This window comes from Pieris napi, chromosome 22, assembly GCF_905475465.1.
Source record: "Pieris napi chromosome 22, ilPieNapi1.2, whole genome shotgun sequence".
In the NCBI taxonomy this organism is placed as follows: Eukaryota; Metazoa; Arthropoda; class Insecta; order Lepidoptera; family Pieridae; genus Pieris; species Pieris napi.
This window is the reverse complement of record NC_062255.1, coordinates 4,997,622-5,012,718: the sequence shown is the minus strand read 5'-3', so window position 1 is coordinate 5,012,718 and position 15,097 is coordinate 4,997,622. Positions and strand designations below refer to the sequence as shown.

Below are 15,097 nucleotides of genomic sequence, written 5' to 3'. Positions count from 1 at the left end.
GGTAACCCATAGAGTTTGTCGTTTTGAGTTGATTTTGTTGTTGTTTTATCAAAAATTCATATCATTAAAATATTTATAAATTGTAAATGGCTTTCGATGCATTTGATCCTTTACAAAATGTAACAGTTAATTTCACAGAAGATCAATTATCAGAAATAAAAGAATGGTTTGACGCAACTGCAAAACCAAGACTAACAATAAACGAAGGAAACCCAATAAATGTTGTAACAATAGAAGAATTTAGAGACTTTTTAGGAAAAAAAAAGTAGGTGATACCTTCTGGTAATGCATAATGGCATTGCACCACAACATCGCTAATGCAAACATTTTAAATATTAAGAGTAAAATTCCCATATCTGTAGGTACTGTGTAAATGAGTAGTCTTAAAATTTATAAAAGGATTCAATTACTTTATAAGGCTAACAGTAACATTAAGTATAAATAAATCTAAGCAAAAACTAAAATGGTACGATAACACCACGAAACCCAACTGATTATATTTTATTTAATATTCTTTGATTCTTCCAAACTGCCGATCAGATTTGATCGTACCCATTATAAAAGAGCCTGGTGACCATGCGCCCATATAGTCTAGGCTTGTTTATATATATACGATGATAAAAGTAACGTCAAGATGCATGAAGGAACAAAATATTATATACCTAGTATGTTTCTCCTAGATATCATCGAAGAAGTTTTCACTACCCTTCCTATGGAGAAATAATGGAGGAGGCCGAAAAATTAAAAGCCGGAATAACGAGAATGTTGATGTATGATCAAGTAGTGTATATGTTAAATCTATGGACTATGTTGCCTGACTTAAAGCATGAAGTACAACTGGCTTTCAAGGTTAAGTTAAGTTTTAGTATATAATTTACTTAAATTGTGAACAAAATGCCTATTCCCATCTCATCCATCTGCTGCCATAAAAAAATGTAACAGAAACATCGCTATTCATTTATACCATCGAAAGGGGGTTGTGTTGAAAAAGAAATGATGCCGCGTTTTATAGTAGCATTTCTACTCAATCTAAAACAAATACAGTAGTTTATAATTATGTATAAAACAAAATGCGCACACGTAGGACGAATAGTTTCGTGGTATAGGGCTGACTATAAAAATACAAATGCTTCAAACGTTTACGTTACTTTAATTCGAATAATCCGTTTTGTAGGTATTTGATACAGAAAATAGAGATTTTTTGGATATTGAAGAATTAAAGGTGATTGTTACTGCATATGGTGACGTGTTTAATGAATCTGAAACTATAGAGATGCTGCGAGACGCAAATGTATCTGGAAATGGGAATGTTTTTTATAACAATTTTGTTGATAGTCTTTTCAGTTTAGCACCAGAGCTTAAAGAAATTAAGGTACACTTTAAATATTAGACTAGTTACTATAAACTATTAGATAATTAATATTCTAATATACTTTAAATATTAGAATATTATATATATATATATATATATATCATAGCAAGAGATATATATAATAACATTGAAAGAGAAATACGTGGTAAACATTTTGAAGTATAATTTTGAAACTTTTAGGCAGAATATTTATATGAAGACCCCGAAGAAGATCCAAGTGTTCCCCCTGAGCCTGTCATTGAAACTATAGTAGCAACCCCAACGCAAAACATAACTGAGGTGGCACCATCTACTCCTGGTGAAGCAGCTCAATCTGCTCCTGGTGAAGCAGCCCAACCCGCTCCACAGAATCCTTCAACCGATAAAAAGAAAGAAAAAAAGAAATGATAAATGTCCTAAATTAAATAATGTGGAAAACAATTTCAAATAATTTTTTTCTTCAATATACTATATGCAAATCATTTCATAATGTCATAAATATGAAATTAGTTACACTACTCTTTTTAGGTCTTTCCCCGTATAACTAATGCTGTGCGAGGAGGCGATATATCTAAGCGAGGTTTAAGGTACCTAGTCTACTAAAATAGGGTCAATTTAATAGGTCACATTTTCTGTCAACTTTTAACTTCAAATTGAGGTCACCTACTTAAAACATCGATTAAGTTGAAGGATACGATACGGATTTTAAATCTCTATAGGCGTTGTGGGGCCCATTAGTCTTATCAAGTGCGTTGATGTAGTAAGCGATTCATAAAGTATCGTAAAACAATAAATTTAGGTACCTACATACATATTATATTAAGTTTTCGTTACTATTTTCTCCTTAAAGAGTAATTCATGACAATCCTTTACATAAAATAAACATTATTTTTTTTATATGAGAGAAAACCATCCCATTTAACAGAACTCGTTAGAATTTAAATAAACATACATAATATTTACTTTGACTGTGGAAACGATGGAACTGTATATACTCTGTTTTCGATTATTTTAAATTGACAACTAACTGTAACATCAAACTAATATTGTCAATGTCATTGTTGGAGAATGTAGAATGACATGTACAATTGTACAATTTTATATTACTAAAAATAATGGTGTCGGTCTGTTGGAGATAAAAAGAATACTATAAGTTTTAGAAATATTATTAATACGTTCATATTAACCATAGTTCGTATATAGCTAACATAATAAAATTACCATTATATTACTAGATATTACACTTCTAATTCTAAGCTTTCGCGATACGTATGTAGGGTTTGTGTTTTTATTCGATATTCGTTGTTTATTTTTACACAAAAATGAATCTAGAAGATAATGCTATGGGTTTAACCACTGAACAAACTGACAAAATACTGCAGTTTCAAGATTTAACAGGTATTGAGGATATGTCAATATGCAGAGATGTATTGCAAAGACATCAGTGGGACTTGGAGGTAAGATTTGCTATATTCCACATATTGAGGTCAAAGTGCCTATGAAAAATTTCCAACAACTATAAAGTACTATGTTTGTTATTATACAGCAAAGTCTATAAATGACCCAATTATCTCACTCTTGTAAAAATACAGTCCCTTAAATATTCTTGTTACAGGTAGCCATACAAGAGCAGCTTAATATAAGAGAAGGCAGACCTTCCGTGTTTGCAACTGAGGCACGGGCACCACCAGTAGTCCATGATCACATAGCACAACAAGTGTTTACCGATGACTCACCAGAAGGTCCTGGCGGAGTTACGGGCCTCTTCCGCTATGTAGTCAATCTAGTTGTATCTGTGTGTTATAGTACAATATCCTCTGTATTGAACTTATTGTTAAGTTTCATAAGGAATGATGATAGAAGATGTAAGTACCTAATTGCATGATTTAATTTCAACAAATGTAAATTGTGTAAGCATGTTATGGTATTCAATTCCTGTAATAAATGTCAGGGTATTTAAAGTAATATTGTTCATTGAATACTTTTTATCCCATGATTAATAACATACATAAACCCTTTTAATATTATATTGTGCTTACAATATTAAAAAAAAATTACTGGTAAGATATTCATCAAAATTATAGTTTAAACTTAGTTATTTGTTAAATAACAGTTGCCCTGGTTACTTGTATTTTAAAATTTGCCCCTATTTGTGCAAATGTATTATTTGTGTTTTGTAACTTTTTAATGGGCAGATTGTCAGCAAAAATGTTTGTTATATGTTATGTACCAAACAAGCCATAGCCAATAAAAAGCTAGAGTTTAAGGGAATATAAATGAGACACCTTACCACAAAAAGGACACAGGTACCCTTTGTGTATTGGGTGGTACAGTACTCCAATTTCTCTACTTATGATTATGAGTTTTTGATGGTACCAGTAGCTTCACATTTGTAATCTTGTGATGACCTATATATACAATCCTATATTGCAGTGGTAACGGATCCACTTGGTGATGTCATGGGCTTTATCAACAGTTACACCACCAGATACAACTCCCATCCTGTCTTCTACCAAGGCACATATGCTCAGGCTCTTAATGATGCCAAAAATGAACTTAGGTTCCTTATTGTATACCTACATTCAGAGTCAGCAGCAGAGACACAAAACTTTTGCAGGTAAAATATTAATGAATTATTTTGTTTTAACTTTCAACAACAAATAATTTTATCTGCAGTATCACTCAACTTGATTTATAAAAACAAAAAAAACATTAATTTATTTTTATATTGTCTGGGATTCTAATTAGAATCTGGGCCTATGGTTATTTTCAGATTGTAATGTTGTAAATTTATTTATAACTTTGTTGCATAAATATTAAAGAATTTAGTTAAATATTTCAGAAGACAACCTTCAGTAACCCTAGCTTCTTACAATTTATTGTGAAATTTAAACACATAAAACAGTATTTTATAATGACATTTAAGGTATTAACCTATTCTATTATTTATTGTGGACATTAATATCAGCATATTGTAAACCTAATTTATCTTATGTTTTTGTAGTTATTATTATTTTAATATTTCAGGAATACACTGTCAGATAATGAAGTGATCAGCTTCATAAACACACACGCCCTGTTTTGGGGTTGTTCTGTGGACACATCAGAGGGATGGAGAGTTGCTCAATCTGTGGGTGGGCGACGCTACCCATTGTTATGTCTAGTCTGTGTTCGCGATCACAGGATGACAGTTGTCGCTAGAAGTGAGGGCTCCTGCTCACCACAGCAACTTATTAATAGATTACAGAGAATTGTATCTGAGAATGAACCTTATTTAAATGCGGCAAGGGCTGATAGGTGAGTAACTGTTTTTGCTTCTTTATCCAATGTATAGCATTCATTAGTGCAATAATATCTTACAAGTAGGAACCTATTTCCTATTAGTATTAACTTATTTACAAAGTGTCATCATTTATTCATAAAAATTATATACTTTTATTTTTATGGAATAGTCTAGTCAATAGACATAACTAAAAAGGTATCTTAGCAATGCTGCGAGCTTGAATCCCTTAATGGTTCTTTGCACGCAGATCCTTGTCACATCGATGGTTATAAGCCCAGCTTCCTTCATAATTTATAAATTATTACGTAATTTTTGGAGATTATTGACCCCCCCCCCCCTCCATGCAACTCGCCGTAACGTTTTTCAGTACCCAAGTACAGTACTGTTCCCAAGTCTAGTAAAACGTTTCGTGACCACCTAGTGACTCTATAGTTACTATTATGTGGTGTAAGTAGAAAATAATATTAACAATAACGCGTTATTCAATTCCCGCCCCGCATCGTAACGTTTGACAAAAGGTGCCCCCCCCCCTCCCAAAATTCGTTACGTAATACTTGAACGCTCCCCCATAACTGTTCATGCACCTTGCATTACTCCACTTCCACATATTCAGATCCTTACTCCTTAGCAACTCTGTCAAAATATCGCCTTAACACCAATTTTTACATCGAGAATCTAATAAATGTCGTACTCTCTGTTATAGAGAGATTTAATTAAGAGAAATATTTCTGAATTTTCTTCGTGTTAAATTTAAGTTATAATAATTTTTCAATCAGATGTTTCTTTTATTTCCTGTCATGTTAACGCCATTTAATTATAATAATTATTATATTAGACTAGCTGACCCGGCTAACTTCGTTCCGCCTTAATAATAATATCGTTGTTACTTTAGTTAAACTTATTTTAGGATTCCATTAAGGTGATAACTTTTTTTGCAAATAGAGAAATGTTTTATTGCTTGCCATTGCAAAAGAAGAATGGCAGTTTTACACATTAGGCCTCTTCTTTCTATCGCCAATATTGCGATACTGCATGTTAAAGCACTTTCTGCTTTACAACATTTTTTGATGAGGTAACACATGTTTTCGATCAAGATCAAAGCCTGGTTATGCATCTCCTCATTTACCTCAAGTTCGGAATTTCTTGAAGTGACACGAATTCGACGTAAAATGATGCGTAGTTTTGTCAACAAATGTCACCACATGCCGTGTGCATTCGTAAAATTAATTAATTTATTTATTGTTATTCGATAACTTAACTAACATCGGTCCAGCCGATCTCGAGTTATAAGTGTTGTAACAAACACGACTTTCTTTTATATATATAGATTTAGTCAATGCCAGCTTGAAAAAATTTGATAGTCTAGAGAATCCATAACAAATATTAATAAAATAATCCGAGCGAATGTTAAATGCGCACATAGAAAAAAAAATCCATTGGTGCACAGCCAGGGATCGAACCTACGACCTCAGGGATAAGAGTCGCACGCAAGGCTGAGATATTTAATACAAAATACAATTGAAATACTTATACTATTCTTGAATCAAAACAATACCGCGATTCAAGGAACCACATGCGACATCTATTGGTTGAACATAAAACTATGATCACTTAAAGTTTAAACACTGCTCTTATTAAACAAATATTAATACTGGCTACAATATAAGCTATGAATCCTTTGTCAGAGTGGAACGCGAAGTGACAGCACGTTTGCGTGCTTCCCAAGATGAAGCATATGCGGAGTCTTTGGCCGCTGACCAGGAGAAAGAGAGACGTCGGGCCGCCGAGAGGGAAGCCAAGGCCCAAAGGGAGCAGGACGACTTGAACAAGCGCCAGCAGGAAGAGAGAAGGAAGCAGGAGGTAGGTTTTTCTACTGTGACCATGATTATGACAGATTCACTCGATTTTGATTGGTTTGTTTTGTTTTCTGTTGTGTTACCAAAAATCAACAAATTTTGCATCATTAGTGGTTTTCAAGAATCTTAAACTTCGATTAAATATTTTGACTATTCTAGATCTTTCATTATTAAATCCTTAAGATCTCCGTGTTATCTAGGTCCTCCCACTACAGCAGATCTTTTTTACACACTTTATCTTAGCTTCACCTGTATGTATGTATGTAACTGACTCCTTCGGACTCGATTTTGACCCACTTTAAACGGACAGATTTTATTGAAATTTTGCGCACCTGTCAAAGATCGATGACAATGCAATAATCCGAAAAATAAAATAAAAAATAAAATCTCTAAATCTAAATCTCTGTGCCATATTTTTCGTCTATCGAGCAACCCACGCTTTTTCACAATACCAGTATTTTTTGTTCATTACCATTTTCAGCCTAAATTAAGAATTATTTTTCACTTTTTAGTTTGATGTGCTTTAAAAGCGTGTTTTTTTTGTTTTTTAAACTATTATTTTTTATGTGTCAAATGCGATATGTAACGGTCATAATATTTAGTTACTAGTAAAATTGCAAATTTTAGCCATTGCACAAAATATTTGGAGGTACTTTTAAGTTGCTGATATTGCGTACACGCAGCGTGTACGTTCTTTTTAACCGACTTCAAAATCTCGAAGTTAACGCATTACAATATGTTAAGTTTAGATTTAATCGATTATATATTTTAATTTATTTCTTATTTATTATTATAATGTTAAATATTGATATTTGATGCTTTTAATTTATGACTGAACTTGAAGCCTAAGAATTCGCTTAAAACCGTTTATTAAATTAAATTGGTATGTTTCAGGTGGTAGAAGCTCGTGAAACAATGGCTGCTCAACTGCCCGAAGAGCCCAAAGCAGGCCCTGAAGCTATAGCCCTGCTCATAAGACTGCCCACGGGCGAGAGGCTCACTCGACGATTCCTATTCGCTCATACCACTCAGGTATTTTTACTTTGACACTGTGTTAAATTCACAGATCATCATATGTAAGACATTTTTTGTGAAATCTATATAAATGGGATTAAAACCTTAAATAATTTACATAAAACCTTAAGTTATTTAAACTTAGACCCAAGTGCAATATCAAGTTTTTTTAGATGCTTTTAGTGCAATTACAGCCACGCAATATGATCCGTCTTTCCGTTTAATCACATTCAAGCAAAACACGCCATAGTCTGTGGTATTTTCCAAATGTCAATAAGGTAGCGTTCAAGTATTACTTCACGCAATTATTGGACATTATTGACCCCCCCCCCCTGTAACGCGCCGTAACGTTTTTCTGTACCGAACTGTAACCAACTTGTGACGACCTAGTGACTCTTTATACCTAAAAGTTAGCATAATGTGGTGTAAAGTACTGGAAAGTCGAAGATAATAATAACGCGTAATTCAATCCCCGCCCCGTATCGTAACGTTTTACAAAAAGACCCCCCCCCCCAAATTCGTTACGTAATACTTGAACGCTCCCTATTATTCTCCCTATAGCGTATTCCATTGATTTCTAAACACTTCAGGCACTGTATTAAAAAACGTTATTTCTTTTATCTTCTCCTGACTTTTAATATTCCAATTTAAAAACCACTTTCAGGATCTATACGACTTCGTGTTCAGTCATCCACAATCGCCCGAAGAATTTGAAATAACAACAAATTTTCCAAAGCGCGCCATTTCTCGCGGTCCGTCAAAACTTATTGACGTGGGTTTGAAAGATCGTGACGTTCTATTTGTTAACGATGTCAATGCATAAACTACAGATGTGTCTATGCTACCATAGATATTTTAATTGTAAATAAATTCTTTTTCCTGCCTGTGTTATTATTTTTAAAAATTCATATTTTAATTTCGAATTCATCTAAAACAATTTTATGGCATAAAGTTAAAACTATTGCCATAATAAAAATAAAAAAAAAATTAATTGGCGTATAAATTATTCGTTGTTGTACCATGGTCTAAACAAAATAGAGAGGAGATAGAAGAATTTATTTACTTTTGATGTGTTAAACGTATGCATGTCTCCATAATGTTAGAGTAGCAGGTTTCGCGTATATTGATTTATGAAAATGTTATTTTTTATTAAGTTAATAAAGTTACATTGTTTGGAATAAGTCAGTTTTAATTTTTCTAGAAATGGTTAATTTTGCACTTACATTGAGACTTGTATGCATAATATGTGTAAATATGAATAACAAAGATATTAAGACTAGGATTTTAGTTTTTACCGCATAATACTTTGGGGCTAATTCTGAATAGCGAGAGACTTCAGAAAAAAAGACTTCTAATTTATTAAATTTTGACTCTATTGCTTTTCAAGTTATGAACCTATGTTGAAAAATCCCGCAAGAATAGTCGGGACAATTGTCAAAATCTCGAAGAAAAATGTTAACAGCATAAAAAACAAATTTTCTATTAAATTATTAAAACATTTCTTCATTCAAAAAATATTCTTTCGATACTTGAAACTTTTGCTCATGTCACGATATTTTTTTACAGAAATTTAAAACTTCAGAAATAGCGCCATTTATATATTAAAAATATCAAATTTTCTTTACTAATTGTATATACATACCTACATCTGAAAAAGTATAAAAGACATTAAACTATGCTTATAAACCTATTATATACAATATACGTATGTGCATGTCAATCTATGTAATCTGAGATATTGTTACATGATTTCCTACTTAAAGCGTTTTTAGAACTAATTTATTTTAAGGCTTAAATTGTCTCCTGTGCCTTTCTAAATTGAGGGTTCGGAATCCAGGACAGGGATTTTAGGTCTATTGAGAAATGCCGGTAATAAGAACCACTATCCGACATTTTTTTCTTTGAAATAAAAAGGTTATCAAATTTGAAATTCGAAAACTGTTTTCATCTTAATTATATTTGAGAAATATCGATAAATAAAAAACATTTACAGAAAAATTTTCTATTACACAATGGCATTGTCTTTGAAAATTACATTACAAATTTGAATTTCGAAGCCGAACTCGTGTTAAATTTTAATTATTGGTAGATGACATTAATCGTAATCATATTTGATATGTTAGAATTAAATTCGTTAGAAATCTTTATAAACTTGAAAAAAAATCGGAAACCTTAAATAATTTTCAATACTATTCGTATTATTTCTGTCATTTTAAAGTCTTTTAATTGTAAAATACGACGAAATTGGTACGTCAAAATATGTATAATTCAATGTAAAATACAGTAAATTTGGATATTGTACAGTAGTTTGTATATAGTTGTACTCTATTAATATGAAACTGAAGTTTGGATTAATTGTGTGTAATTGTATTAACTTGCGGGAATGAAATGTAAGCATTTTTGGGTTAAAAAATTACTCATTTCGGTATAGTAAAGATTATATCTTCACTTATAAAGGAAAGCTACGGCTTAAAATTATATTTTGTTTTCCCGGAAACGAACAAAGACCCTTGATGAGTGATAGCTACTGCGGGTACCATTGAATTGTTGGGTTGTATTGGAAAGTTATTAAATAAATTTCCGTCATTTGGCAATGTTTAATTTGTTTTTAAACGGTTTTATTAAGTTTAGGCTAGATATAGTGTAAATGGTATTTTAATAGGGTTGAGACAAATTTTGTCGCAAAATATTTCCATGATTATATTTGTTTGTTATGTTAAGAACCTGAGGCCGCGCAGCTCGACAGATTCACGGAAATTTCTATACAGTGGCGAAGTCAGACCAGCCCTGCGATTCTGTAACTCACTTTTCGAACTCACACAGCGGTTTTCGCATCGGCGGTCGCTCTCAAATCAGTCGTGAAGCAGTCATTTTATGATTTGGCATTCTGAAAAGGTGGGAGCTTGTAGTTTATTGTTTATCAGACTGATTTGAGAGCGACCGCCGATGCGAAAACCGCTGTGTGAGTTCGAAAAGTGAGTTACAGAATCGCAGGGCAGTAAGGCTAATCTTTAATTACCAGTGTTGATTGTACTCTATAAAAATATGTGTCGCCATATCGATAACGCTCGCAAAAAAGGGATTTGTTGTTCGAAATATGTGGCCTCTGGAAAAAACTAGTAATCGTACTCAGAGTCGTCGATTAAATTATCTTTTATGAGAACGGTGCAACGAAGCTAAAAATATTTTCTTAATAACTATTTTAAGGTATGGTAGTGAAAGACCTCATTTAGCTGCTGTTGGAACTTGGATCCTATAGTGTGGGTCGGTTCAAAATTATAAGCTCGACACCTAAGAAAAATTATACTAGATTTTCTTCTATCTCTCTCTATAGACTCTTGAGTTCGGTTAGTAGTGTATATTAAATATGTAAAAGATTTTGCTTTATCACATAGTAGTAAGCCAAATCAGTTTGTTTTTATAGTCAATATCACCTCCATCCATAATTCTTCACACGAATAAAAAAAGTAATAATTGCAATTCAAATGAAAATCCGCAATAAATTTTTGAAGTGAAACTTCTTTAACGGGGTTGGAAAAAAATTTAGTGTAACATTTTTTCGTTACGCGTCACATTTTTCCGTTACGCGCCATCTTTTGAAGTGAAACTTCTTTATCGGCGTTGGAAAAAAATTTACACACATTTGTCACATATTTTTCGGTTACGCGCCATCTTTTTCTTGTCCCTACCACGGTTGATCCGAAGAGATTCGAAGCCATTAGTAACAAAAATATATAATAACGATAACAATGATAGTAATACTAATAATTCTATTACAATTAATGAAATTCTGTAATAATCTTAGTACTACATAGTAGAACAGTAATAAGTTAAAATGAAATAATTGTATTTGTATTCATGTCTATGATAATAAAAGCCTTTTGTTAAACTTTACCTAATTTAACTTTATTTAACCAATTTCTGTAAAGTTGCATATAGTAGATCATTTTTCGAAAAATAAGGTCATAAAGAAGTTTCACTTACGTGTGTACACCTAATACACGCACACATTTTATTTTTAACCATAGTATTCTATAGAAAACTACTGATTTGTTGCTTCTAGAGTATGCACATGTTCTTTTAGGTGTAAATTCTGTTTACAATTTACTATAGGTGTATTCATATTTCGCTTTATAAATAGAACACATATTTTATAATTTCGTGTTACGAATGCCAAAACAATACTGCAAGCATAGAATATATTAAAAATAATTATTATTATTATCGGCCTGTATCTTAAACGTCAAGTTTCTATAATTTATTGTTACATTTATCTATAGTAACTACAATTTTGGGGGCCTCATAGCCTAGCGGTCTTATTAAGTGGCAGCTAGGTGAGAGGTACTGGGTTCGATTCCCGGTTCGAGGGCAAGTTTTAATTTGTTCTCGGCCTTTGGGAGGGTTGTGCGGTACCGGGCGAGTGCCTAAACCGTACATGGAGGACACGGTCGAATTTCTAAAGACAAGCACGAATTATAAAAAAATCCTATACTTGACGCTGGCTATTGCACAAATCGTGCCTGAGCCATAAAAAAAAACTACAATTTTATTGATTTGGGGCCACCCTAGTTGCGCAACTTTGTAATAAGATTAGGATTTTCAAAATGTATAACTAGGTGTTACAATCTGTGTCTATCATTGTATAGAATCCATTCAATGTAATCATTCTTAAAAAATGATATAACTATTAAATATGATATATTAAATTGTAGAACAGAATTAGCACGTTGCTTCTGCATTTCCTTGCTTTATAGTTTTGAAAGAATCAGGATTCTTGTGTGGTATACGGTAGTAGGTACCAGTGGTGCTCAGAACTACAAGCATTTAATTGTATACCTTTTGTTGTAATAAAACGTTCCTTTGACTTTGTGTTTCATTTCGAGCCTTTAATTTATCGTAAATAAAGATTTATTAACTAAACAATATTATCAAAATACTCAGTTACACTAAAGTTACAAACTCGTCGAGTGAGTTTGCTTATCTTGCCAAAGCCGCGCACAAATTATTGAAAGAGGTCTATTAGGTATGAGGATGTGCAATTGTTTAATCAGTTGCCGTCGGTTCGTAACATTAGCGTGATTAATCAGTTTATAAGGGCATTAAAGATACACATCAGAATGAGCCCATTAGACTAAAATTGGGCTAGCTGATGGCGACGTGTATCTCGTTCGTATATAATATTAAATTTCTCATATAAATAAAATTTTGCTCAAAAACTGAAATGGCATTGGGCTGGCCATGTAGCAAGAATGTCTAGAAAGTGGACCAAACGAGTTACCGGAAAGGACCACCAAGCCAGAGGCGGAAGGGGAGACCCTTAGACCGCTGAGATGATCTGAAAAGATCAGCTGGCATAAAACTGGCACTCCACAGCACAGGACCGACAAAAATGGGCATCTCTGGAGGAGGCCTTTAGAGAGCGTTCAAGTATTACGTCACGAATTTTTGGAGATTATTGACCCTCCCCCTTTTATCGCGCCGTAACGTTTTTCTGTACCCAAGTATAGTAAAATGTTTCGTGATCACTTACTGACTCTTTATACTTAAAAGTTACCATTGTGTGGTGTAAAGTACTGGAAAGTCGAAAATAATATTAACAATAACGAGTAATTCAATCCCCGCCCCACATCGTAACGTTTTGCAAAAAGACCCCCTCCCCCCCAAAGTTCGTTACGTAATACTTGAACGCTCCCTTACCCAAACCAGGGTTCCTGTTAATTCCTCAATAAATAATATATATATATAAGTATGTATTATACTAACATAATCTAAGCTCACCTACTAACAAAATCAATATTTTTGGTTACTGTAATATAGCAACTACCAACTATTGTAAAACAGGAAATAAAAAGGCTTAATATTATTATTAGCAAAATAAAGACAAAAAAGATATTTTCCAATAGGTCAAACTCGTTTTAAAACTTGTACATTGTTGGCGTGGTTCGCACTGAAGAGGCACTCCAATCACATATAAATTAGAGATTATGTTATTCAATAAAATCTCGAAAAATTTTGCGGTAAAATACCTGTATACCAAGATTTCATCTTTTTGAAAGTATGGTTTGAAATGGGGATGAATTAGGTATACAAAAAAACGTTTAATAAATTAATTTATTTAAAAACCAATCCTATACCATAAAATACAATGTATACTTAACGCAAATGTTACATGGAATGTAGGCACTTTTACAATATTTTACATCAAAATCATAATCCGTGCTAATACACAAAAATACTAATGTACAATAAACCTAGGTTAACTATGCAAAATATACTTGCCGCTTCTATATTTGTGCCTTTCTCTATAAATTCGAATTACTTTTGAGTTCTTTTTGTATATCATTCAATTATTTATTTTATTTTAAAGATTGGAGACCTATTATTGTTTCCGGCATGTAACCAACGTATTCGTAGGATAAAATCGTAGATAATAAGGATCTCCCAGTTTAGTTCCTAGTTGGCGGCGCTGGCGTCGTTCTCCGTGTCTCTTTCTCTCGTAGTTATGATACACTAGGGTAACGACGTCTCTCTTGCTTGAATTTTAATGTATAATTAAATAACTAACGTAAATAAAAAAGTAACAAATCCGAAATTAAATATCTAAGTCAAATTTGTACTGTTGTATGTGGTAAGAATATTTGTTTTTACATTTGGTTGCGTTTTCATAACTAGTCAATAATTTTTGAAGATATAACAAGATTTTAATGCATTTATTACAGCACTTACTTATAAATATCTCATATATTTTGAGGACAAATTGGATGGAAAATATTAGTGCTAGGAACTAATCTAATTAGCCTAGATACGAATATTTTAGTTATTAAACATGAGACAAAATACTGAGAATTTCGATTTTCTTATTGTAGGTATTGCTCTGTTATTTATGAACGTACACCATAGAGGTTATGTCAGGTTTTACAATACTCCTGTCACTTTGTTAATGACAAAATATTCATGAAGTTCCAACTAGATTGTATGGCCCGTACTCTAGAATGACAAACTTAAATCTTTCAAGAGTTGTCAATCCATTTTTGAAGTTCTACTTCTTTAGACGCGTTATGAAAAATTGATGAGAGTGAAATTGTACGATGCGCGCGCACCGTGACACAAAATTAACAGAATGAAGTTGCCCACGGAAGATGCTACGGCATTGGACATAATTTAAAAACAATATTCGAATAATAATAGAATTTATGTTACACTTAATGTAAGAGAAAAATAATAAATATTTATTTATTTAATTTTTCAAATGTAAACTGAACTTTATTGACTATAATGACTCCTTTTCCAGTCTTTGATTATTTAATTATTGTAATTAATTATTTGCATGCAATCAAAAACTATTTTTAATAATGCCAAAGAAGTATAACTTCTTACGCGCGTACATAAGTACAAGCACCCTTTTTTTGTATGAAGTGCTCAAGACGGGATTCTGACTTCAGATATGAATTAGAATATTGGCCTCTAAGTTAATTCCACCAAGTAGTATACTAACCGAGTGCTAGTTTCAAGTTCGCTGTTTTTCTTACAATAATTTATTGACATAAACTGATTACATATAAAGTTGTGTCCGCGGCTCCTGTTACTTCCGAG

At 32.5% G+C, this 15,097-nt stretch overlaps 2 protein-coding genes across 2 annotated transcripts; both read left to right on the top strand.

Annotated features, from left to right (window-relative positions):
• The first annotated feature begins 16 nt into the window (after positions 1-16).
• On the top strand, positions 17-1,793 carry LOC125060926 (troponin C, slow skeletal and cardiac muscles-like). Its single transcript, XM_047666041.1, has 4 exons — positions 17-265; positions 681-849; positions 1,175-1,372; positions 1,553-1,793. Exons 1-4 carry the CDS (start codon positions 87-89, stop codon positions 1,757-1,759), a joined length of 753 nt encoding a protein of 250 aa, XP_047521997.1. The 5' UTR covers positions 17-86; the 3' UTR covers positions 1,760-1,793.
• A 613-nt stretch (positions 1,794-2,406) lies between these two features.
• LOC125060854 (FAS-associated factor 2) lies at positions 2,407-8,685 on the top strand. Its single transcript, XM_047665962.1, has 7 exons — positions 2,407-2,808; positions 2,967-3,216; positions 3,785-3,968; positions 4,379-4,648; positions 6,320-6,494; positions 7,385-7,522; positions 8,169-8,685. The coding sequence occupies exons 1-7, from the start codon at positions 2,674-2,676 to the stop codon at positions 8,325-8,327; spliced, it is 1,311 nt and encodes a 436-aa protein (XP_047521918.1). The 5' UTR covers positions 2,407-2,673; the 3' UTR covers positions 8,328-8,685.
• The last annotated feature ends 6,412 nt before the right edge of the window (positions 8,686-15,097 follow it).